The 27,702-nt window shown below is 46.0% G+C and overlaps 1 protein-coding gene across 3 annotated transcripts in view; it reads right to left on the bottom strand.

The window, feature by feature from the left end:
- RLF (RLF zinc finger) overlaps positions 1-27,702 on the bottom strand; it is a 916,587-nt gene that overhangs the window by 737,698 nt on the left and 151,187 nt on the right. The window contains exon 2 of one of the 3 annotated variants that reach the window (XM_069622735.1): positions 8,151-8,299. In XM_069622735.1, the coding sequence (XP_069478836.1) occupies positions 8,151-8,299 (149 nt within the window). Of the gene's footprint in view, positions 1-8,150; positions 8,300-27,702 lie in introns of those variants that run through there. The other 2 variants (XM_069622737.1, XM_069622736.1) reach the window with 2 other exon arrangements.

Below are 27,702 nucleotides of genomic sequence, written 5' to 3'. Positions count from 1 at the left end.
GATCCGCTCATCAACACACATACCATACGTGGACCAATCACGGACCACGGTGGTCCCAGGCATTCACACTACCCCAGACTCTCTGGCACCCAGGATGTGTATTGGGACCAGACATCCCAGCCCACACCCTGGAGGCACACAAACGACATGTAGAAGCCCGCGAAAGCAACCACGTTTTGCGGGAAAGTACATGCCCAAATAAGGAAGGCCCCGGGTCGCCCGACCTGGGGAAGGTGAAGGGAGCAAGACGGTCAGTGGACAAGACAAAGGAGCCTCGTGGTCTGGCCATTTTGGAGAGCCAGGCCACCATTTTGGGTTCAGGGCAAAAACGTGCTCAGAACGCCAAAAGGAGCTCAAAATAAACAAAACGATCGCTGCCACCATTCGAGTCCCTGAATGACTTGCACCGATCAAATACCATCCTAAAAGAGTATCTAGGGTCTGTAGAAGGCTAGAGACCCAAGAGAGCTGTAACTTAGCTTACAGTGCCCTCTTGTGTCGTGTTGCACTAAAATGGCGACACGATTAAAGAAACTACGGGAAACCACGTTCCCCGGTACTGACTGTCGTAAGGGCATGTCAGTTTCCCCATAAGAAAAGGAGCGAAAGCCCAGAGAAGTGCGGCAGAAGGCTGTACTTCTCTGGCAAAGTCAAGAACAAGGATAAAAACAATAGCAAAAAGTTTAGGGGTTGCCACATGGAAGGAAAATTCCCTACAATTACGAAATCTTTCCTAACAGCAAGTCAAGAATTTTAGTACTAAATTTAAATCCCAAGTTGGTACATGAAAAGGTACTGGAGGGTATACATTAGTAAGCCCTTTTAAGAATTGAATTATTAACTGTATTTTGAAATATGAAACCTCTGCCGAGGAGCGCTTGAAAATGGACAGCGCAGCAAGGTATCCTTTGATTGTTCCTATCTGGAGCCCCAGATTAGCTAGATGTAGCAGAAAAGAAAGCACCATTGGGGTGCCACACTGAAAAGGGTCCACATCCTTGTCTTTGCACCAGTTACCTGTTCCAGCGGCATCGGTACAAAGATTTTGTTGCTGGTCTTCTGGCCGAAAGCAAGATTTCCATTACGTCATCCGGAAGATCCCAATCCTTGTATCTCAACCCCTGAGAAACCATGAGTTAAGGTTGAGTGTCTTGACCTCTGGATGGAGAACCCAACCTTCCTCTTGCGAGAGAAGATCCTCTCTTTGCGTAAGATGTATTGGAGGGCAGATGGACATGTCTAGAAGGTAGGGGTACCACGTTCTCCTGGCCCAATCCGGGGCAATTAGGATCATGGTTTTCCTGAACTTTCGCAACCTCCTGATTACTTGAGGAATCACGGGGCCTGGGGGAAACGCGTACAGCAGTGGAAACTTCCACTCCACTACGAATGCGTCTCCCAGGGCTCCTCTTTGAGGGAATTCCCTTGAGCAGTACTGATCGCACTTCTGGTTGATCGCGGTGGCGAACAGATCCACTTGAGGGGTTCCCCAAAGGGTGAAGATCTCCAGAAGGACTTCCTGAGCTATCTCCCACTCGTGAGAGACCGTGCTCTGCCTGCTCAGAGTGTCCGCCGCCGTATTCTTCTCTCCGGCCAGGTGAATTGCCGATAGAGCGATTCCTTTTTGTATTGCCCAGAACCATAGCTGCATTGCCTCTCTGCACAGTGGTAGTGACCCTACTCCTCTTTTGTTGAGGTAGTACATGGCCACCGTGTTGTCCGTCATTATCAGGACATTCTTTCCCTGTACAGAGGGCAGAAAGGCCTTCAGAGCTAGTCTGATTGCCCTCAGCTCCAAAAGGTTGTGTAGTTTGGACTCTGATGGAGACCAACGACCGCCAATTGTCAGATCGTTGTTGTGTGCTCTCCACCCTGTGAGTGAAGCGTCCGTCACTACTGTTATCTCCGGCCATGGTTGCCAAAAAGACTCCCTTGAGAATGTTGTTGCTGCAAGCCCACCATAGAAGATCCTGAGCAACTGCGCTCGGGACTTGCACAAGATCAGCCATATTCCCTGAGAACTGGGACACTGAGTGCCCATTGAAGGGATCTCATTCTCAACCTGGCCTCTGGTACTAGGAAAATGCAGGATGCCATGAGGCCAAGCAACCTGAGAAAATTGAAGGCCGGTAGATGTTGGGCATTCTGGAACTTCGTTACCATCTCGCTGGATGTGGATAGCTCTCACTTCGGGAGACGAGGCTTTTCCTGAGGAAGTGTCCAAGACTGCTCCGATAAACTGGAGCTTCTGGGATGGTATCATGTTGGACTTCTTGAAATTGAGGTAGAAGCCCAGTTTGTGGAGGAAGTGGCAGGTGATCGAAAGATGTTCCTGAGCTTGTTCTGGAGAACTTGCTCTGATCAACCAGTCGTCCAGGTAGGGATATATGTGAATACCCCCTCTCCTGAGACCTGCTGCCACAACTGCCAACAGTTTGGTGAAAACCCTCGGGGTGGAGGTCAACCCGAATGGCAGAACTCGAAACTGATAATGAGAATTGCCAATCGCGGACCTCAGGTACTTTCTGTGCTTTGGATGGATTGGCACATGAAAGTAAGCATCCTTAAGGTCCAATGATACCAACCAATCTTGGAGTTGGAGAGCCTGAAGGATCTGAGAAAGTCACCATCTTGAACTTGTCCTTCCTGAGGAACTTGTTCAAGTTTCTCAAGTCCAAGATGGGTCTCGGTCCTCCGTCCTTTTTTGGGATGAGAAAATATGGGGAGTACCAACCCCTGTTCCTCTCCACTACAGGTACCAGTTCTATGGCACCTTTCTCTAGCAGGGTCAAAATTCCTGCAACAGGAGCGGATCCGGAATTTTCGCAGAGTTGGCTCCCGGCGGATGATTGAGGCCTTTTTAGAAAAGTGAGACAGTAACCTTGGACTACCGTTTCCAGTGCCCAAGCATCTGAGGTAATGCCCTGCCATTCCTTCAGATGTTGAGAGATCCTGCCTCCCACTGGTGTTGTGTAATAAGGCCTCGGAGGGATTTGGAGGCGGCTGCAGGAGTGGCTGAGGGTACAGATGCCGCTCCTGAGGCTGATTTTGCACCTCTTCCTCGTGCTCTACGAGGGAAGTTTCTTTTGCCCCTTTGAGAAGCCTGTCCTCTTCCTCTACCAAAAGAGGAGTAGTATCGAAAAGAACGACCACTCCAGGAAGATGAGCCAGAATAGGGTTTTAGAGGCTGGCGCAAAAAGCTGCTAAGTGATTTAGCTGCCACTTTCGAGGACTGAAGTTTTTCTAGGCTTTCATCAGCCTTTCTGCCAAAGAGCCTCGAGCCATCAAAGGACATGTTGAGGAGTCTAGCTTGCACGTCTGGGGCAAACCCAGACTTCCTCAACCACGCAAATCTGCGTAGCACAACGCTTGCAGCCATGGATCTGCTAATACTATCAGCAGTATCCAGTCCAAACTGGAGACATTCTCCCATTGCCTCCTTCCCGTCTTGGACTATATTCAGGAAGCCTTCCCTTTCCTCGCCTTCCGGAATATGATCAGCCACCGCCGAAATACAGTCCCACAGGGTATGGGTAAACCTGGCTAGGGTACAGGTGACATTTGCCGACTTAAGTGCCATACTGCCTGACGTGAAAACTTTACGGGCCCAGGCATCAATTTTTTTATCATCTCTATCTGGAGGGATAGTTGGATAAGCAGTTTGTTTTGAAGAAGATGCTGCCTGAATGACTAAACTCTCTGGAGTCAGATGTTTATTCAAATATTCAGGATCCGTTGCAGCTGGTCTATATTTTCTTGGAAAAGTGCCATCTGCAGCAGCAATAGTCTCTGGTTTCTCCAAGTTTTTCTCCACAGTCCTTTGAAGGGCCTTGTGAAAAGGGAGAACAGGATCTTTGAGGTCCCTCGACGATTTTATCCGTCATGTCATCTTGTTAAAAAAATGGGTGAAGTATTACCCCAACCCAAATATTCAACTACCCTGGTCATAAGACCCCCTGTACCCAGCATCTGCACGCTCTGCAGGATCAGGTTTGGCGAACTCTAATTCTGGGGATGTGTTAACTCCACTGGCAGAATGTAGAGTATCACTCAGGTCTCTCATTCTAGATTCGTGGTCAACAAATTCCTCAAGAACTTGTCTTGTACCATAAGTAACTACCAAAGGAGTAACCTCGTCTTCTTCTGAAGCAGACTTTATAAATAGCTGACAGATTTGAAAAAGTCTGACCTGGGCAAAGGAGTGAATCTCCTTTCTTCCTCTTCCATCCGCTTCAAAGGAATTGGCAAATCCTTCAAAGTTTTCGAAGGGGTCTTCCAAGTCTTCGAAGATGACTTAGATAATGGCGTTGAGGATGTTTTCAGCTTTGGAGTCGAAATTATCGACGCCGGAGGCGTCGACGAAGTCGACGATTTGCGTTTCTTGTATGGCACTGGAGAAGTGCTCGACTCTCGAAGAGTCTTCGACGGTTTTACGTCGACGCAAGTTTTTTTGGATTCCTCGACGCTACCGGTCTTTGACATGGTAGTCTTGGACTTCCCTTTGTCGTCCAATGGATCGACTTTAGGGGTATGGCTGTTTCGAGGGTCTTTCGAGGGGGTCGGGCCGCATTCTCGAAAACCTCCATCATCTTTTTGCGGAATTCTTCCCACTTACTGGACATCTATGTCTCCTCTTCATTTTTTTTGATGAAGACGAAGAGGGTCTCGATCTACTCCTAGATCGAGATCTCTGAGTGCCTATGGCGATCCGATTCCTTAGAATCAGTCACTTTGTGTCTTTTTGACGTAGCCTTCTTTGAGGCCTCCCTCCCCACCGACAGTTTACCTCTCCTCTCACGAAGAGCTTTCTCGGTCATAGACTGGCAGGACCCGCAGTCATCGGTTCGGTGACTGGAACCAAGACCAGAGACAAATCCGGTGGGGATCGGTGATCGACATCTTAGACCCACAATCTGCACACTTCTTGAACCCAGTCCAGGGTGTCGAAGGCGTTGAAGATGACATTTTCTTCACAGAAAATAGAAGCGCGCCGTTCGATAGCGAAGCGATCGGAAAAACAGAACTGAAGCAACGGGCGCGGCTCGAGCTATTTATACTATCGGTGACGTCGACAGAATACAGAGTCCGTCGAGGGACAATCGACGCCACGACCTTGAGCACAGCGCCCTCTGCCGAGAAATCTTTTTTCCGAAGCAGCGAAGCTGGAGATACCGAATTATCACAAGATGAGGAATACGTGGGAGGACACAATCCATTCGAAATTAGTTTATAACATTCTTTGAGCATAGGTTTGAGGCAGGGTATCTGAACAACCTGAAAGAGGTTAATATTGTTTCGTAGAAGGTCAATTTTAACTACTGCCAATCGTTCTATTCACAACATGCAGACTCCTCACCAATTGTTAAGATGTTCCATTTTATTTCACTTTGCAGTGCAGAGCAGACATCTGCAGCCTTTGGCTGACCAGGTCTCTGGACTGTAATTCCCGATCAGTCAGTCACTGGTTGCAAACATATGGTGCCTTTTATAGGGTATACAAGCGCAGAGCAATCTGACCCCACGCCCCATATAAACAGGTGATTTTCGAGGTCCAATGGAGTGGTATTTGAACCTCTAGGAGCTTTTCCAGATGCAGACACGAAAATGTTAAAAATGTCTAATTTGGACTGATTTATTGTTGTATTGTATTATATTTGCAGTGTACTGGATAGCCGAGATTGCGATAGTATCAGGTCATCAGCTAACAGACTAATTTTTGGGCATCGTTCCAATGGTAATGCACTTGATTTGCAACTTAGATCGGAATGTTTGCCACCAGAGGCTGCATAGTCAATGCGAACAAAAAAGGCAGCGGGGCAACCATCTACTTCCATGTTTTAATCGAATTACGTTTGCATGCGAGAGTTCCATCAAGACACGTTTGCTGTTTAATCTCTGTAGCTAGCCAGAATCAGTGTTTTAATTCTGGGCCAACATTACATTTTTCAAGTTTAGCTTATAATAAAGGTCCACCCTCTCAAATGATTTTTCAATATTAGTTTCTATTAGCTCGGATGGAGCATAATCAAGTGTTTTATTGGCTTTATCAAATAAATGCAAGATCCTGTGGATATTATTGAAAGTGTTCCCCATGAAGATGAAGCTGGACTGGTCAGGATCTATTAAGTAAAGCAGCGTTTACCATTATGAATGTGTCGATTTGCACATCCAAATGTATCAGTGCCACTGGTCTGTACGAGGCACATTTATCCAGGTCCTTATCGGGCTGTGCAACGATAGTATCCCGTTTAAAATCTTAGTGCTTACACATAAGTGTCTGCACAACATCGCTCCCCTTTATCTCTCTGAGGATCACCAAACCCTCCTTGGAAAGACCTACCAGAATGTCCTATGTAAACAGAATCACCATCCCCAAAACACTCGGAGCAAGAGGAACCAGCTTTCCCGTCATTGCAGCCTCCAATTGGAACCTGCTCCCTCCACACATCAGAAACACCGACTTACACAGCATTCGGAAAAGCTATCAAAAGACTCCCATTTGTGTAACCGTTGTATTTCTTGTATTTACTTGCTTCAGTATCCACAAAGCCAGGCCTATGCTCACTGTAACCACGAGACAAGCCTAAATTAACTGTGTAAACATGCAAAAGTTTGTAAACCTGCATTACCTGTAACAAAGTCATATTCTTGCAACAGCACCTCGGTGCCCCTGGGCTGTAGTGCACTATAAAATTCAAATAAATACAAAAAAAAGATTTCCCAGCAAAAGAATTGTATAACTATTAGTTGGTCAGGACTTTTGTTCACTTTCAATATTTTGTTAGCATCCGTCACTTCTTTTACTATTATGGGCACGGCAGCCAAGAACCATAATGCAGGGTAAAGAGGCGTTGAAAGCGAAATTCGGAATGGAAATTGCTGGAGAAGAATCGAGCCACATATGCTCAAAAGCAGTCAAATGTAACGTTAATGTACACCTCTGCTACTCCCAACAATCTATTGAAAATTTTGATTAGTTACCTTGGAAGATATGGAAAAGTAAACTTTTCCTTCTGGGAATGGCTGGTTTCTCAGGGCTTTGGCAACTACCACACGTTTTTTCATTGTGAAAAAGTAAAGCCACATTGGGAGGCCTTCTCCAGATAATTGATGTAGTTCTGGGAGTAGTTTTCAAAGTAACCCACTGCCTGTACCCTGGATAGAATACCCTCCTAACTACACATTTACAAATTTCCAGTACAAAAAAATAAATGGGCCCAAAGAGAAAGAAATCACTTGGAAAACCGGGGGGATTGGAGGGGGGCAAGAGTTAGACTTAACTGGCTGGTTGGAGGGTATGGTTACTAGAGGGTTCTAATTTAATGTAGGAATAGTTCATGATTTGCATGTGTGGCATTAGTAGTTTATCTTCCCTCGTCCCACTCCCTGCCATGCATTGCCATGCATTGCCATTTTCTTCCGTCCACTTTACTGTGTGTTCCTTCCTTTCCCCATTGTGTATGGTCCTTCTACTTCATCCCTTTTCCCTGGGAAGAATGTACTGATATAATATGTGAACAGCTGGAGTCTTATAAGAAGGATAGGCTCCAGTATAGGGAATTCATCAAACTAGTTTTGAGTTGGGACTGTGGCCCCTATCCAGAGCTTTGAACCCATATTTTCCTTATGCTTTTTAAAATGATTGAAAAACAAGTGATTTACGTGAGACACTACATAACATAGAAAAGCTTTGTAGGGTATAAACAGTGTCCTTAAAAGTAAGAGAAGACTGCACAACAGGTGTGGCAGGGAGGATGGTGATGGCCCCAAATGATAGTGTACAAAAAATAAAAGGTCTACATTTTAAACAAAATAAAGTATTATGAGCAGTCTAGATTTATATTCTTTTTCACATTTGAAATTGTCTTTAGTTTGACAGTCTATATAACCATGACAAGTTACATGTGTTATTCTGTACCACTTCAGAAGGCTGCACTATTTGACCAGCTATTTATTACATGGAATGCATACGTTTCCTGCGAGAATCATCTGTTCATATTATGGTGCCAAATTTAACATAACAGTTGGTGTCCGCCATTACTGCCACTAAAACCATTATTTACCCCACGCTGAAGAAACTAAATTGACTGCATTGCCAAGCAACACAGTTTGCTATGGTGTTACATTGATCTAAATAAAATTCAACTTACAGTACCAGCTTCCCAAGTACTGTAAGGACATCTTCGCATTCCGCTGCAAGAAAAGGCCGTGCTCTGGCAAAGTACTGAATGGAGAGTCGATAAACTTCCAACAACGTACGCTTTGAGCAGCTCTGGTCACCAGCATACTGCAACAATGTCTGAAAAAAACAGAATAGGCGACATTAGAACAATGATCATTTACTAACCATTCAGTGTAAAAATCAAAAGGCATTTAAAACGATCTGTACCTGCGAAGAAGCCGGTTCACTAAGGTATTTTATTTAATATAGCCCTTGGATGATTTATCATAAAGCACACCCGACCACAAATAAACAAGCTAGACGAGCAAACGAAAGACGGCACAAAAACCAAGTCCTCAAGAGCCCCCACATCGAGCATATTTTGTTACGTCTACTGCTATTCGGTTTTTAAACTGTGACTGACTGTTTTTCTAACAAAACCCTTTACACACTTAATTTCCGGTTTACCATCCGTTAGCTCTTTCCTGTTAAACGTCATTATTTTGCACAAAAGAAAAATCAGGTCAGTACAGCAGAAGTACACCGTTTTCAAAGTGTTAATATCGTTCACCAAACGAAGCATTCAGAAACCTGTGAATCATAATGTCTAAATTAGTCTACATACTGTGCACAGCTTTATTTGAAAATAAGTCCATGATGTTCTTTTCACTAGCAAAACGGCGGAGCATTTCTTTGTGGCGTTTTGTACAGAACCCACAGCTACTTGGTCTAACTCGCAGTGCTATAGCTACTGTTTCCAATATGGGGCAACGAGTATTCTGAAGCAGGCCTCAAACGGGCAAAAAAGCTGCTGGTGGGGGTTGAAAGCGTAAGCAAAATAAACTGGTGACTTTAGGTAAAATAGCAATAATTTTAAACAAATCAAAAAGATACTTCAGTTTTAATTTTGTAATGATGATACGGTTCAACAAAAATTTGACATGCAATATGTGAGTGATTAAGCAAAATGCAGATTAAAGTGCAGTAATGCACCCTTAATTTGAGAAACCTCTAACAACGTACATGGTTACACCACCCATTAAAACCTTTTTTCATAACAAAATGACAACAAAAAGATCTGTTTGGTATTGCAGATTACATACAGCATGATGTGATGGTGTTGGGGCGGGTGTATTTCTTAGCTGATGTAAGTAACACTTTGTAATCTAGGAACAACAAAATAGTACGTTACATTCACGAGGATTACGCAGGGATCGTTTATATCTGGGCTCAAAATACCACTGGCTAGAAACAATTGACTCTAGGCGAGTTCGAAATGGTGTACTGGGAATACGTGTAAAATTGAGGTGGTGAGCGACTGTTTAGTTTACAACTTGAAATCGTTACACTTTCAGAGATTATGCCACAGACGAAAGTGAGGACAGTTGTGGGTCTGCGCCCTTAGCATTCTAGAGTGTCCCTCACAAATGTAATATGGTTGTATAGTGGGCCATTATACCTGCTGCAAAAGTCTAGGTACAACCAATTTGAATGTTTTGCAGGCTAGTCTTTCATCATCCAGTGGTTGAAAAAACAAGTAAAAATGGAGGCATTTAAAATCAATACCTAAAATGCTTAGACCTTCACAGCTGTTGTATCGTGGAAACACTGAAATAAATGGCAAAGTGTTGGGACGAATCATTGCTTGTAACGATGTTTACTAGTGCACACTTTTTTAATCCTTTGTAATTGTCAAACATTTGGTGTTGAGAACATGGCTAGGATATATGAACCCTAGACTGGTCCCTGAGCAAGAGTACACTGCAACATAACAGCATTTACTTTGCCATGTATTCTTAAATATGCAGAGCACCCAAAATTAAATGCATCAGAGCGGTGTACTATGCGTGGATCAATAACGTTAAAGCAAAATGAAGTAAACTTGGAATGAATAAAATCTTACATTAACTTTATGGTCTGCTCCATACAAAATCTGCCAGGTTAAACAGCCTCTCATCAAAACGCCATTACATTAAATGCAATTAACCATGAATAGGTGTATTTATTAACAATGCAACTACGGGGGGCGTGGCCAACAGCTGAATGATGAGGACGTGAGATTTACTGCTCCCGTGCCACCGGCCTTATCCTGCACTGATCCTGCCTTGAAATGCGTCTGTGAGAAGCTCTAAAACATCTCACAGGTGCATGAAATCCTGCTGAATCGCTCTGAAACTGAGCAAATTCGGAGCAAAAATCATAATTCCAGGCGTGTGAAAGATACGAAACCCGGAACGAAAGTTGCTGCTAAGATGGCCGCCGTGAGCGCATTATAGTCAGAGTGCGAGTCCCAGAAGGGGAAAGCAACACCAAACGCAGCAATGGCGGTTTGGCGTGCGACGGCGACTCCGCTCCCAGTGAGCCGATCCTTTCGGAGGAGCTGTGCGACAGCCGAGGGCGAGCTCTGCTCGCTCACCTGCCGTGTGCCGGCCCTGCCGAGCGGCGCTGAGAGGGTGCTCCCGCTCAGAGGGAGATACCCAGTGCGTGGACCTCTGCGTGCCTGGTGTGGAGTCGAAGGGCGTCTGTCTGGGAAGCTTTCTCGGGCCTGAGTGGGAACACGCTTCTCCCGTCGTAAACATCCTTTCTGCAAAGAGACGGGGAGAGAGCCTCGGTGGCTTCTGCAGTGTTGAGGTACCGTGCATTGGGGGCCATCAATCAAGGAGACAAGCAACGGGTCAGCGGGCGCTCCGCATCGCGTAGAGCACCTGCACTGAACCCCCCTCACTTGGAAGTACTGCTCCAGCAGCCCTACTGCAGGACACTAAACATGGCGGTAAGGAGTGGGGGGTGGGGGGATAAGAACTGGCCCTAGGAAAGCGGGACGCCGCCTAAACCCCGCCCCCACCCCCGTGCTGCTGATAGAGGTTCAACTGGAGCTGGGGATTCCATCTGTGCTCGTCCGTGTCTGGGGAGAGATGCCACTCCATCGCCCACGTACCAGTAATAATGTGCCGCAACGCCAAAAGCATGGAGCCCAGCATCACTAACAGAGGTTAGCCCAAAAGGCCACACTAAATCGCTGCTGCCAGACACATACGCCACACAAAGGGGTGACACATCCTATTGTAATTAGTTACTTCAATTTAACTGATACAGCCCACAGTAAACCCACATCACAACAACAGAAACTGTCCTCTCCCTTGGAGTGGAACACCCATTGGAACATAACATATGGTATGGACACTCCGGCTGGGTCCTCCCTGTCAAATCCTGTCTTCACGAATAGCCACCCAATTCGTGGGCCCAACAGCACGGGGGGGGAACCGCAGGGTCCCCGTGCACAACATACGGCGACCGCCATAACACACGCAAGTGCCCACCTGATCCGGACAAAACTCAGAGGGAGCACTACGGCCGGTGGCTATCCTGTTATGAGACATTAAGGGAACGCTGCACGTAAAACTGGCGTAGATACACGAGAAGACCGCTGACACTGCGCCAGCATCAGTGCAAAACATCACCAGTATCCCGGAAGCAGCGGTTCATACTACCTGCCAGCACTCGCCTCTTCGAAGTAGGGCACCAATTCCCGGCGCCACCAAGCCTCATAAGCAAAATGGGGAAAGATAAGCCCAGGAAAACTTCCACACAAAGTAGAATTGAGCAATATGCATCTGCACCAGTGTCTCGTTCACAAGAGCGACTGCCAGCAGCCGAACTAGGCTGTACGGAAGACATCTCCCTCAGACATATGAGCGCCATTGCCAGCTCCAGGACCTCAATGGAGAAAAAGATGGACAGTATTGGCGCGGATGTGTCCCTTTTACAACATGACCTGCAAAAGCTGACCTCCTGCACGGGAGAAGCAGAGACACGTATCTCGGAAACCGAAGATGGCTTACGAGGAGTAAATCAGCAAGTGTCGGGCATGCTGGCACGCATTAAAATCCTGGAAGCAAGAGCAGATGACAGCGAAGGCAAATCCAGACGTAACAATATTTGCATACTCTGACATCCTGAAAAAGCAGAAGGGGATTGCATGGAACTGTTTCTCGAAGAATGGCTGGCAAACACCTATGGTGTGGAGTCCTTCTCCAGGTTCTTCTCCATTGAGCGGGCCCACTGTATTCCAACCGGCAAGGTCACACCAGGGGCACCACCGCGCACAGTCATTGCTCGATTCCTGAACTACAGGGACGGGGACACTGTACTGCAATTGGCGAGATCGAAAGGAACAGTCACGTTTAACGGATCAAGGATTGCCTTCTTCCCTGACTTTACCAGGGAGGTGCAGAAAGCACACCAGTCATTTGACCCGCTCAAGAAACGTTTGCAATCAATGGTAGTCAAATATGGGCTAATCTTCCCCGCCCAGCTCAAGATATTTCTTGTTATTGTTATTTCTTGATATTTTTTGACATTTTCAACTGTGCACTTTACTGACCCTAAGGAAGCGTGGAGTTGGGCGGAGAGACACAGTGTAACGCTCACCTGATTCCCGTAGAGGCGCCGGTCTTGACTGGGCGTATACCGTATCTTCAAAGGTGATGTGTAACACACGGCTGGCTCTTTGGGCTGGACCTCTGTGCACTGTATGTCTGACTTGAAGGGTAAAATGTCTGCAGATAGAAAATATGGGATTAATGAACTGGGTTATTGAATGTCTCTCTCTTCTTCCCTTTCTTTTCTCCTGTAGAACCCAAAGGTTAACGCTCTCACCTTAGGTAAGGGAACGCCGTGCTCTCCATCTGCCTCGGGGCAGGGTGCTGTAACCAGTTTATTCACTGGATAAGGGGAGCAGGCCTCTTGACTTCAGAGGACTGCTGTCCGTCGTTTACTGCACAAACGGTAAGTTTCGAGTAATTCTAATGTCTTTAAAAGTCTTTAGGAATGATGTCTCTTGTTTTGCAGGGTTCCGGCGATGGCGGATGACTGGCTGAAGTGAGTTGAAGATGGAGCCCGTGTGAATAGAAGCGCCTGGAAGCACGTAAGTAAGCGCTTGTTGCCTGCTTCACGATGCGCTCTAAGTGTCTTTTTATTTTGCAGGTACAAATTCGGAGCGGCTGCAGGGTGCCGGAATACCCACTGGGTTGGATGTGGAAAGGAGTAATGGCACGTGAGTATTAAAGTTCCCCAATGTCTTTAAACGCACCTTGTTTTGTCTTTCAGATGCGGGATGCAGCACCGAAGGCCTCCGGAGCGTGCGAAGTGTTGGTAAGCTTATGTCTTTCAGATGCCGGAATGCAGCGCGAGGCGTTGGTGACAGCCGATGGACCAGGTAAGTGAAGAGCTGTCACTGAAGACCGTAATGCTAACCTGTTCTTTCTTGTCTTTATAGGTGTTGCTGAAGACTGGATTCAGGATGGTAAGCCTTTTTCCTTAGGCCCAGGATCAGATGCAGAAGACACGATGAGCGTTCTGCTGCAGAGGATGCAGAATAACGCAAAGCAAGATTCATCCATCGGGTGTGGTTTAAATAGCCTCCTGTAGTGCTTAGGTGTCTCCTTCCACCGCCACGCCTTGGTAAGAAAAGAGTTCCTGCTTTCCAGAAGAGTTCGTGTTCTGAATCTAGGGAGTGGCTCCTGCCCCACCCAACAGGAAAAGTAGTTCCAAACAGAAGAGGATCAGAGGCTCAACTGGCAGGCAAGTAAGCAGCATGGTCTGCTGCAGGTAAGTCCACCCAAGCATTATGAGCCCGGCGCTTCCAGCGCTGGGACTGGGCATATTTATGAGCCTGGTGCCACTGGCGCCAGGACTGGGTCCAAAAGGTCCCAATTGGGACTGGTTGGCACTCGGAACCTGGGTTATGGATCTGCTTCCAAGGGAGTTGGGAAAACCCTGACCTTTTGGAAGCAGAGATCATGACACACAGATGGTGATTGGACCGCGGAGGGGATAAGAAGAGGGGAACGCAACAATCCACGCGCGGAGCAGCCGCCGGAACAGGAGCCACAGCAGCAACCACAATTAGAGAACCTGCAGCAGGGAAACGTATAAAATAAGAGCAGCATGCACAAGATGTTTAAGCCACGGTGCAGTGAGATGCATCGGGGCACTCACTCCACATAGCAAGCTAACCACAGAGCATATCTAGGCCGGTGGCCATCCAAACCCCTGGCCCCCTGGACCAAGACTCAATCTCTAGCACCACACAGCAGTGCTGTAAAGTTTAGCTGTTCACGAGTTCATGTTGGGTCGACAGATGCTTCAGTTGGGGGTGGAGTATAGGGAGGGGCGAGTTGGAGTTAACGTTTGTTTACAATGTTTAGCATACAAAGGTAATAGGAGCACATTGAGCATGGCCTATGCTGTAATCTCGCTGCAAACGCATCCTAGGAAACCCACTCGTGAGTCTATATTCTACACACCAGATGGCACCTGAGGCAGCTCCAACCACAAGGCGCCTAACCCTCATGGCATGGAATGTCAATGGGCTGGGCTCCGGTATCAAAAGGAGGTTGGTACTACAGCACTCAAACCGATATTCCCCAGACATAGCTCTTCTGACCGAAACCCATCTAGCAGGAACCTCATGTAAGTTCTTCCAAAGGTCCAATTACCGCAAAGCAGTGCATGCGGGATTCTCCATGGGTGCAAGAGGGGTGCTGATATCAATTCATAAAAGGCTTCCTCTAGAGATCACGCACACCACACAAGATAAAGGTGGCCGCTATGTACACATTCAGGCAACGCTCTGGAATCAAACCCTGGCGATCATGGCAATATACTCCCCTTTCCCCCATCCCTACTCAGTACGCTCTTAGCGGACATCACCCCGATCCTGGCAGAAAATGCTGCAGACACATGGGTAATGGGAGGGGACTTCAACGAAGTCATGGACAATGCCTTAGACCGCTCACACGAGAGCCAGGAATCCTGCCGCCACCACCAAATTGGCGGCCTTTGCGTCTGCACTGGGGCTATAAGACGCATGACGAGACTTACACAAGGATATGCGTGAATATTCCTTCCACTCTGGTGTACACGCCTCTTTGTCCAGAATAGACTATTTCCTCCTGCAAAATCAGAACGTGCGCAAAATATGCAGCGCATCCTTCCTTCCACGGGGTATCTCGGATCACTCCCCGTTATTACTTGAATTAGAAACGGCGAGACCATGTCCCCCACCTACATGGAGATTGAATTCCTATTACCTGGGATTCCCAGAGCTACAGGAGAAATTAGAGGCAGCCACCTCCAACTACTTCGAGCTAAACTCAGGCTCAGTCGATGACCCCAACATACTGTGGGAGGCCTACAAGTCAGTCCTGAGAGGCGAATCATCTCGTGGACGTCGGCAAAGAAAAAAAACACAATGTGAAACGATCAAACAAGCCAAAAAAGAAGTTGTGAGCAAAGAGGCAGAGCACATTGCCAATGATACACCTGAGACGAAACGAGCCCTAACGCTGGCGCATAAGAAATTGCACAATCACTGGACTGCGCCAGAAAAGCACATCACGCCATGAAGGCATGCCTTTATGAAACGGGAGAAAAAGCTGGGAAAATGTTTGCATCGTTGGAGAGAAGAGAGGAGGGGCAACGGAAGGGGAGGTGTATTAAGACAGCACACGCAGAACTAGTCTCCATTGATGCAGAGATTGCAGAACGATTTGCGGATTTCTACGAAGATCTCTACAAACCCCCAACCGACACCAGCCTGCGCCATACTTGACAGCATTGATCTCCCAACGCTCACCACGGAACAGGTCATTATGTTAAAGAGCAAAATAACAGTGGAGGAAATATCAGCCGCCATCTCCCAACTCCAAACAGGCAAAACTCCAGGACCCAACGGAAAAGCTGCACCATCTAAACATATCCACTCATCTTCTCAACATGTTCCAACACTCCCTAGCATAGGGTAGGCTCCCACCAGACCTCCATAAAGCCACTATATTAGTGATCCCCAAAAAAGGCAAACCATCAGATGAGTGCAGCTCATATAGGCCCATATCCCTAATCAATAGCAAAGCTAAAGTACTAGCTAAAATACTAGCCAACAGGCTCCAAACCGTCATTACAACACTGGTGCATCCGGACCAATGCGGCTTCATGCCCCAAAGGTCAACAAGAATGAATATTCGCAGGCTACATCTGGCAATAGAAAGGGCCCCTGTACTACAACAATCATTAGCATTACTGGCCATAGATTTTGAGAAGGCCTTTGATTCAGTCTACTGGGAGGCGCTATGGGCAGTCATGAGAAAGATGCAATTTGGTGATTCCTTTATAGAATGGGTCCAGCGCCTTTATAACAGCCCAATGGCAGAGATAAGGGTGAATGGCTGGCCTTTGCACGAATTCCAACTGGCAAAGGGTACCAGGCAAGACTGCCCACTTTCGACTATGCGGTTTGCTTTAATAATAGAACCGCTAGCAGTCATCCTGCGGAGCTTGAACACGTGGAGTGGTTTCCGATGGAACTCAGACTGGGAGGATAAGGTATCCCTGTATGCCGACGACCTCCTAGTGTATATGGACGACCAAGCGGTCTCCTGCCCTATAGCAACTCAAATACTGATAGACTATGGAGTCGTTAGCGGACTAAGGGTGAACTGGTCAAAATCAGTGCTCTTTCCGGTGAAAGGGGTAGACTGCATTCTACCACTCGGCTCCCCATATCGAATAGAAGCCACACAGTTTCGATATCTCGGCATCCTAATTGAGAATAAACTGGACAGCTATGTATCCCAAAACCTACATCCACTAGTCAAAAGATACATGCAAGATGTAGTACACTGGGCATCTCTGCCGCCAACACTGTTAGGCAGAGCAGCACTCTTCAAAATACTGGCTTTGCCCAGATTCCTCTACATCCTCCAGAACGCCCCTTTCATTATTCCCTCTGCAGAGTTCCGAATAATAGAACAACCCATAAGCTCCTGTGGGGAGGGAAACATCCGAGGATGGCACTTAAAATCCTACAACACTCAGTGTGGGGGGGGGGGGGGGGGCGGGAAATAGGACTCCCGGACATACCGGTCTACTACTGGGCGACCCAAATGGCGACAATAAACGACCTTCTGCATGGGAACGCGAAACTTCCCCACATACAGGCCGAAATTGCTGCCCGACATGGTATGACCCCGATTGAAAGTCTATACATCAGAGTGAACCGACCCCCTGGAGGCACGATAACACATAGCTCAAATCTGGAGAGAAGCTCACAAGCACATAGGTTGGGACAATACACTCACCCCTGTCCAACCTATCTGGAATAACGCCCATCTTACGGGTCTCGGCAATCTCCCTAAATGGCCAACCTGGAAAGCAGCAGGTATTCATACCATCCAGCAATATATGTAAATAACCAAATAACACCGTTTGCTGAGCTCTCAGCTACATATAGTCTCCCTGCCACTGAAAGCTATCACTATAATCAACTACACCATGCACTCACGCAACAAAGAGCCCTCCTGCTGGAAATGCCGGAGTGCACGCCCATAGAAAGAAATAGTCATTGACAGGGTGAAAGGCAAGATCATATCCACCATGTACAATGCTATCTCCTCATTTGCCACAAAAGAACTGTCAATCCTGAAAATGAAATGGGAAAGGGACGTGGGCCCAATTCTACCTGAAGATTGGGTTGAGACCCGGATGTATCCCAGAGACACGGCAATCTCGGTGAGAATCAGGCTCATTCAGCTGAAAATACTTAACAGAATATACTACCCTCGAGTGGCACTATACAAATGGGGCAAAACGTCTGACCCGAAATGCTTATGCTGCAAACAAGATGAAGGGACATTCTATCACATCCTATGGCAATGCACTTGAATACAACACTTCTGGCGAAGATGTTGCGAAAGACTCTCCAGGGTCATAAGCCATCCAATCCCAACTGACCCCAAACTCCTTCTACTGGGTATTGAAGCGGAACTGGACCCATCGCGCTTCGAAAAACTGTTACTCTCAACGTCCACAGGAATAGCTAAAAGAAACATTGCGCAGCTATGGGGCTCAGAGGTCACTCAACAATATGACCAATGGATATCGGACATAGACGCAATTATCCTAATGGAACGACGCGTTTACCAAGCAAGGGGTTGCCCGGGCAAAGCGAACAAAATCTGGGGGAAATGGGAGCTAACGCTGTGAAACACATACAAATTGAACTAATGCAGCCTGAGGTACAACACTATCGCCGCCCCAGGGTATAACAACTATAACAAAACCTCTCATCAGTCGCAAGAACTAAACAAGGAAGTGTCAAATGATATTTGATATGTTTAATGTTTCCTGTATCTCAATCCTCACTTGTGTTTCTACAATTATACACATATATGCAGTACTACCTCATACAGCTCTACAACATGTATGCAAAGTTATATGTTTGTAAGTTAAATGTTATTGTATTGTAAGATGAAAATTCAATAAAATATTTTATTTAAAAAAACAATGCAACTACAGCCTGGTTGGAGGGACGGGAGGAGAAAGACTTTCTTTACTAACTAGCAGGATGACATGTACAAATGTTCATATCCTCTGCATTCAATTGTGTCACTGCTAGATGACCCGAGATGGGAGGCAGACCATGAGAAAGTTGGAGTGCTTTTGTAATTCGACCTTTCAGCACCCTTCAGTACTATCACGATATAGTATCACCAGCCTGGCACAAATTGTAATGCAAGACCAAGGCATCTACTGCATCAAGTCCTTTCTGATAAAACTACAACAAAGTATTCCTCGCGCTCTTTGAAACTCAGCTTGATATCACCGGTTGTGGGGTACCTTCGCTAAACAGTTTGCCCTGGTTGCTTTTTAATTGTCTATCTTACCACCGTGGTCACTCATAAGGAAGTAAAGATTCACAGGTCATAACCAACTCAACTACATGCTGAATACCAACTTGGTGAGTTCCAATACAGAACATTGCATCATCTAAGCTCTTAATGGATAGGATGAAACCATCTAAAGTTTAACCTCACTTAAACACATTTTACTTGTAGGAGACCCACCAGACGAAGCACGTTTTGGTAAAACCTAGCCACCAAACATGGGCCATGCTCCTCTCTGGTACAAGTACAGTAAACCTAGCCCCCTAAATGGTACAAGCATGGTGGTGGGTTTCAATATGGATGCCAATTTGACAGTCCAGATACATTGAAGAAATGTTGCCATAATTTGAAATATATTCCCCATCTTAAGATCATCGTATCCCAGCTCCAGCTGCTTCGAATTTGTTTTCCACCAGTGTGCGCTGTGTTCGAGACCGCAGAGTCGAAGTCCCTCGACGGCCACCATCGGGCGTCGACGTCATCTGCTGTATAAATGGCGCGAGCAGCACCCGATACCTCAGTTCTGTTTTTACGGTGTTCATGGTTGCATCAGTTGATCAGGCTTTAAGTCTTCAGGCTCTTTAGGAAGTCAGAGTGCAACTGGCGTAAACTGTACGGAGGGGTAGAATGGGAGGGTTGATGAGGAATACGTGGGAGGAACATCCAATTGAAAGAACGTTACAGTTGGTAAGTGACTTATTCTTCGAATGGATGGTGTCCTCCCACGTAGTCCTCATCTTATGATAGACTCCCATAGCAGTGGTAATTTTGGAGGTGGGCATACTAGAAATGGTAATTATTGACTGAATGAAGGACAGCTTTTGCAAATAGTCCTGCTTGTTATGAAGTATGGTCCAAGCAGTAATGCTTTAGAAAAGGTGTGCATTGACGACCAGGTGGCTGCAGAACAAATATCCTGCACCGGGACACCCCTCTGAAGGACCGTTGAAGTTGCCATGCCTCTGGTTGAATGAGCCCTTAATCCATCTGGAGGCTCTTTCCCAGTTAGTTTATAGCATTCAGAGATAGCTAGGATTATCCATTTAGATCGAGTTTGTTTAGATACTGCAAGGCCCAATTTGTGCCCAGTATATCCAACGAATAGTTGGTCACATTGTGTCAAAATGTCCAGATTGGCAAATCTCTAACAGAGCCCTTTTTGGGTCCAGTCTATGCAACCTTTTCTCTTCCTTACTAGCGTGAGGTGGAGGATAAAAGGAAGGTAAGAATCTTTTGTGACCGATGAAAATCAGACACTATTTTAGGCAAGAAAGATTGGTTTGACTTAAAATAACCTTGTCTCTATGGAAAATGGTGTGAGGAGGCTTCCAAGACAGTGCCTGCAACTCACTTACCATGCAGGCTGATGTTATAGCCACTAACAGAATTGTCTTAAGAGTGAGCAGTCTTAATGGACAAGAATGTAAGGGTTCGAAAGGAGCACAGAAGACATTTTAAGACATTTTAAGACTAGATTTAAAGCCCAGATCGGCACCTGAGGTGTCGGAGGGTATACATTTGTCAACCCTTTCAAGAATGGAAAGACTAAAGGCATTTTGAAATAGGACACCTCTTCCTAGGAGCACTTAAATATAGATCACACTGCCAAGTAACCTTTTATCGTTCCAACTTGGAGCCCCCAAATTGGCTAAGTGTAAGAGAAAAGAAAGTACTGTTGGAGTATTACAAAGACATGGATCCACATTCTTATCCCTGCACCAGTTACCGAAAGCAAAATCTCCATTACATCATCCGGGAGGTCCCAATCCTTATATCTTAGCCTCTCAGAAACCATGCGTGAAGGCCGAGTGTCTTGACCTCTGGATGGAGAACCCGACCTTCCTCTTGCGAGAGAAGATACTCTCTTTGTGGAATGACATATTGGAAGGCACATGGACATGTCCAGAAGGCTCGGGTACCACGTCCTCCTGGCCCAATCCGGGGCAATTAGGATCATGGTTTTCCTGAACTTTCTCAACCTCCCGATTACGCGAGGAATCACAGGGACTGGAGGAAACGTATAAAGGAGTGGAAATACCCAGTCCACTACGAACGCGTCCCCTAGAGCTCGTCTTGGGGGAAATTCCCTTGAGCAATACTGTTCGCACTTTTGTATGGCCTATGTCATGAACAGATCCATTTGAGGGCTTCCCCCAAAGGGCGAAGATGTCTTCAAAGACTTCCTGAGCTAGCTCCCATTCGTGGGATACTGTGCTCTGCCTGCTTAGAGTGTCTGCCGCTGTGTTTAACTCTCCGGCGAGGTGAACTGCCAACAGATTCCTTCTAGCATTGCTCAGAACCAGAGCTGCATTGCCTCTCGGCACAATGGAAGTGATCCTACGCATCCTCTTTTGTTGAGGTAGTACATGGCCACTGTGTTGTCCGTCATTATCATCAGGACATTCTTTCCTTGTACAGAGGGCAGAAAAGCCTTCAGCGCTAGTCTAATTGCTCTCAGCTCCAAAAGGTTGATGTGTAGTTTGGACTCCGATGGAGACCAACGACCGTTGATTGTCAGATCGTTGGTGTGAGCTCCCCACCCCACGAGTGAGGCGTCCGTCACTACCGTTATCTCCGGCCATGGTTGCCAAAAAGGTTCCCCCTTGAGAATATTCTCCTTGCAAGCCCACCATAGGAGATATTGATCCACTTTGGTCGGGACTTTTCCCCTGAAAACTGGGACCATTGAGTCCTGAGGGCCCACTGAAGGGATCTCATCCTCAATCTGGCCTCTGGCACCAGAAAAATGCCGGCTGCTATGAGGCCTAGCATCCTTAGAAAGTCGAATGCCGGTAGATGTCGGGCATTTTGAAACTTCATTACCATCTGCAGAATGTGGTGAGCTCTCTCCTCGGGAGGCAAGGCTTTCCCTGAGGAAGTGTCCAGGATCGCTCCGATGAATTGGAGTTTTTGGCTTGGAATAATTTGTGACTTCTTGTAATTGAGGGAGAAGTCCAGACAGTAAGAAATGGCAGGTCAAGGCCAGATGTTCCTGGGCTCGTTCGGATGAACTCGCCCTGATTAGCCAATAGTCCAGATAGGGTAGAATTGAATCCCCCTTCTTCTGATACTCTCTGCCACCATCGCCATCAGTTTGGTGAAAACCCTCGGGGTGGAGGTTAGCCCAAATGGTAGAACCAGAAACTGATCAGAACCACCAATTGCGAACCTCAGGTACTTTCTGTGCTTGAGATGGATTGGCACAGGAAAGTAAGCATCCTGAAGGTCCAATGAAACCAGCCAGTCCAGAAGTTGAAGAGCCTGAAGGATCTGAGAAAGGGTCACCATCTTAGACTTGTCCTTCCTGAGGAACTTGTTCAAGTTTCTGAAGTCCAAGATGGGTCTCAATCCTCTGTCCTTTTTGGGGATGAGAGAATAGGGGGAGAACCAGCCCTTGTTCCTCGCCGCTACAGGTACATGTTCTATTGCACCTTTCTCTAGAAGGGTTACAATCTCCTGCACAAGGAGCAGGTCTGGAATCTTTACAGAGTTGGTTCGCGGTGGATGATTTTGAGGTCTTTGATGAAAAGGAAGACGGTAACCATGCGTCACTATACTGCCATTCGTCCAGATACCAAGTGATTCTGCCTCCCACTGGCGTTTTGTGGGTGAAGACCTCAAAGTGGCTTTGCAGCAGTGACTGAAGAGGTAGTAGCCGCTGCTGTGGCTGATCTAGCACCTCTCCCTTTTCCACCACGAAAGGGTTTTCTCTGTTGGCCTCTGACTTCAAGGAAGATGAGCCTGCGTAAGAGTGTTGCTGAGGTTGTCTTATAGCGGTGCCGAGTGATTTCGCTGCCGCTTTCAAGGTTTGGAGCTTCTTCAAGCTCTCGTCTGTGTAACGCTCACCTGGTATCCACGGGGACGTCACTCAGCCTGTTCTGACCTCTTATGACCTCGAACGCTTCCCTGGAGGCTATTCGACTGGAGACTGGGCCTGAAACACAGGACTGGTACAGTTTAACTCCCTATTGTCTGTGTGCTTGAACCCCTTCTTCCCCGGGATCCAACCCTTCTCTTTGATCCATAGCTCACCTTGTTTTCTTGGATAGTGTGCTCTCCGTCCTGCTTTCAGCGCAGGGGCGCGTTGATTGATGCAGGCTTGTTGCTGCCTAGTTACTTCACTGGCAAGAGTCCGACAGGTAAGTATAATGAGTCTTTTGAACAGTTCTCCAACTTCGTTCCTTTCCTTCCTTAGATGATGGCCGGCGTCCAGGGATGGCGGCGTGCTGCTGAGTTGAGTAGCGCTGAAGGTGAGTGAGAGCGCGATGCACCCCTTTCGTATTTGCATTGAAATGAGTTTTTTTCTGTGTCTTTTAGGTGCCGCGACGTTTTCAGCGTGGATGCCGGTTATGAAGAACAAATGCGGTGGGTAAGCGCGGTATGCGGCGCCTCTAGAAGTTTCCACGCTAACCTGGAGTGTCTTTTCCCTCTTGTAGATGGATGAGAAGTTCTGGAGACAGCCTTCCCCCAGAATGGCTGGGAATCAGGTAAGCGTTTGAAGCTCGTACAGTATTTAAAATAAGCGAAGATTTGCAGAATGCTTACCAATGCCTTTTTTCTGTTCTTTTCCCTAGGAAGCGGCGTGCCGGGATGGGAATGACACCGCCGAAGATGCCCGCAGAACAGAAGGAGCAATGAATGATGGGCAGAAGCGCTGCAAGGTAAGGCTGTTCCTAACGTGTTCTTGCAGGAGCTGAGCGCAGAAGAAAGATGCAGGCCTACGGGAGACCGATACAAACACGGCGAGTGTCACGCTGCAGGTGCAGAAAACTCAAAGCATGTTTCTCAGCCTGGGTGTGGCTTAAATAGTCTCTGGGTATCCCAGGTGTCTCTGGGCTGAACCACACCCAAAAGACTAGACCGCACATGCAGTTCTGGGAACCAAAATATGTGGGGGCATCCATCTTGTCCCCCTCAATGCACTATAAGTCCAATCCCCAATGTTATCCTATGGGAGTGAGCGAGTCTGGTGCCACAAGCGCCAAGTCTGACTTCAAGTGGGTCTTTGGAGGGATGGAGAGGCCCTTGAGGGCCATGTAGGTGATCGTGGCCTGGCTCCAGCCTGACATCTTGGAGGGCTGGGGACTTGAGGGGCAGGAATCATGACAGTCCGCCTTGCTGCCAAACAACCCTAAGCCATCAAAAAGCATATTAAGCAATCTAGATTGCACATCAGGTGCAAAACCAGATTTCCTTAGCTATGCAAATCTGCGCAAGACTCTGCTAGATGCCATGGACCTGCTTATACTATCCGCAGTGTCCAATCCTGACTGAAGGCATTCCTCCATAGCCTCTTTACCATCCTTCACTATAGCCAGAAAACCAACCCGTTCTTCACCTTCCGGGATGCGTTCAGCCGCTGATGACATGCAGTCCCACAGGGTATAAGTAAATCTTGCTAATGTGCAAGTGACATTAGTCGATTTCAGGGCCATGCTGTCTGAAGTAAAAGCTTTCCGGGCCCAAACATCAACTTTATCGTCCCCGTCTGGTGGTATTGATGGGTAAGCCGATTGCCTAGTGGAGGTTGCAGCTTGCACCATTAGACTTTCAGGGGATGGACGTCTGGATAAATATTCTGGGTCTGACAAGGCTGGTCTATATTTTGGTACCAGTTTCTTATTTACTGCTGCAATCGAATCCAGAGTATTCCAATTTGCCATTATTCTTTTTACTAGAGCTTTGTGGAATGGGAGAACAGGATCTTTTAAAGGACCCTCACTCAGGAGGTCAGTCATGTCATCTGGTCAAAATCCAGGGAAGCTGCTTTCCAACCCATAAACCACTTCAGAGGAATATTCTTCATATATAGAAGACCTGGATGTAAATAATTCCTGTCTTGGTTGTGGGTGGAAAGTCTTTTCAGGCAAAGAAGGTGGAATTTGCCTAGGCATGGATAATGGCGTCGACTTGGGTCTCGGCATCAAAAAATGCCTTGATAAAGGTGTTGAAGGCATCGATAGGGTAGACGCTGGCTTTGATGCTGTTGAAGGAGGCTTTGATACAGCTAAAGGTGTCAACGTCATTTTTGTCAGCGGTTTCGATGCTATTGTCATCGACGGTGTCGAGTAGAGTTTTGGTTTCGACGCCGATTCCGTTAGCCCCGATTTATGCACTGGAGGCTTAGACTTAGTGCAAGGCGTCGGGGATCTTTCCCTTGAACACAATCTCAACTCTTTCAAACCTTGCGCTTTTGGATCTTGATTTTCCTCTGTCACTTTTAGAGTGACTAGAGGCATGATCACTACGCAGGAAATTCGATGGGGTCTGGGCTGCTTTCTCGAATATTTTCAGCATCGAAGCCCTGAAGGCCTCCCATTTTTCTTGTGAATTATGCTTTGAAGGGTAAGTTACTCTCCTCTCAGAAGAGGACGAGGATGAAGACCTATGATGTCGCTTTCTTGGACTTTTTCGTCGAAGATAAGGAAGATTTCCTCGAGCGACTGTCTGATCTTGACTTTTGGAGGCTCCTGATCAATTCCATTTGAACTTTGACATAGATGATATGCGATATTTTATTTAAAAAAAAAAAAAAAAAGCCAGCCAGTCAGGAGCCTGTGGCCCAAACAGTCTTTCAAATCGAATTCTGAAAAGTCACCTAGATTTGTGGGCAAACATCTTGTTTAACATCCTTACCCACATAAATGAAACCAAAACCTTGCCTGCAACATGGACACTCCATTGTAGTTCCAATTTTATAAAAAAGGCGATCGAACATCACCAACCAGCTATCGACCTATAGCTTTACTTGACGCCCCGGCAAAGATCTAGTCCAGAATAATTTTAAGAGAACTTAATAAATGGACACTACAACACCAATCAGGATTTGTTGCAGGTCTTGGAACTAATATCAATTTAATCACCTTAAATATGCTCAGATCTAAATATGCGGCCAGAGAACCACTTCACTTAGCATTCATTGACTTACGTGCCGCATTCGACTCCATTGACCGTACCACCATGTACCATGAATCACTGCAGGGTAATTGCCCACAATCTACTGACTTTGATTATGTTACTCCACTCCAATACAAAAATGCAAGTTAGATTAACTTTAGCAGGCAAATTGTATGCTTATTTTCAGACCCATCGAGGGCTCAAACAGGGATGTATATTAGCCTCTTGCATCTTTAATTAGTTTGTTTGACTTGGGTATATCCTTGCAATCATTACAGTGTGATCCACCCAAACTGGGCGTGCATGCAATATGTAATTTGCTTTATGCAGATGATCTTATTTTACAGTCACAAACTCTGATAGGTCTTCAGACACTACTAGATGATCTGGCCTCGTATCTAACAACCAACAATTTGATTATCAATATTCAAAAAAGCACATAATGGTATGTAAAACACATGTGAAAAAAATAAGATCTTGTAATTGGTATTAATATAAGGAGCCTCTCTTAAAAGTCCAACAATACAAATGTCTGGGAATCACCATCACAGATTGTATGTCTAATGAGGTGATTGAATATGAGATGACTTGCAAACTTCACATTTTTATCTCTCAAGCCAAGATACTTCGAGGCAAATTTGGCAAATTCTCTTCGCCACACATCATGCAATTCTACCAGCAAAAAGTGATACCCATATTAACGTATGGTGTCGAGACTTTTCTACCAAAAGATCATAGGTGGTGGTAAAAACTTGAATCCCGGTTTTGGAAGCAATTACTCCATTTACCCAACTCCACGCCGTTCCCACTTATTCGATATGAACTAGGTTTAGTATCATTACAATCACAAATTAAATGGAAAATGTGTGTTTTATTTGGAAAGACCATTATGGGGAAATCTGACAATGGCATTTTAGGCATTATGGCACAACATCTATTGGCCTGTGCACATGCATATTCTAGGACGTGGTGCAATTATACATTGAATGCCTTAGCCGATGCTTCAGTCACTTTAGAACTCCTTATTCATAATCCACAACAAGCCAAACAAAAAATGTTTCAATTTAATTTGATTGAAAATCGTACAGCATGCCTTTATTATAAGGATTTCGATCCACATTTGTTTGAGCACAAAAGCTATTGAAAAATGGCTGATTACCTAATCAAAATCCCGTCACCATTTATACGTGATCAATACCTAAAATTCAGATTGAATTTATGGCCCACGAGAGATTATGGCTAGAAGGAAACAAATCCCAATAGATTTGAACTATTGTCGCTTTTGCCTTGACTGAAAAAGAAACCTTAGAACACTGTATAATGGCATGTCCCATGCTGACTAATAAACAACAAATCCATTTTATGAACTATGTAGTGGAAAACTATTCTAATATGGAATTGAGTGAAATTTGGCAAAGTATATTTAACACTACTAAATTGGCAATTCGAGTGGCAATAGTTTGTTTTTTGGATGCAATATTTCCCAAGATTGAAAAGGATGGGCCTTGAAATGAAATACAATGAAATGCAATGGTGACACTATGGTTTTAAATTAACTAATGTATCGTATTACTTTGATAAGTAATCAGCAGCATATTATTGAGTTATCAGATATGATGCATATTTTATAATTTTGTAAATGTGTAATCATTGTGATGATCTGTTTTATTTTTATATGCATTTGAAAGGATTAGATTATCCAACCAACAAAAAAAAAAAAAGTGATCAGGCACGTGGATGGGCGATGTTGGACGGTTTGTGATAAAGTGCTATTGTTGAAAAAATTCCCAACTTTAAAAAAAGCTAAAACAGGAGATGACTGGGTTATTTTTGAACTATGGAACGTGCTTCCAAAGTTTGTCAAATACAAAAAGACCATACTACTTTAAAACGATTTTTTTTAAACCACACTAGTAGACA

The sequence above is a fragment of the Ambystoma mexicanum genome, chromosome 11 (assembly GCF_040938575.1).
Source record: "Ambystoma mexicanum isolate Mex_15411 chromosome 11, UKY_AmexF1_1, whole genome shotgun sequence".
NCBI classification, from domain to species: Eukaryota; Metazoa; Chordata; class Amphibia; order Caudata; family Ambystomatidae; genus Ambystoma; species Ambystoma mexicanum.
This window is presented reverse-complemented; position numbering and strand designations above follow the sequence as displayed.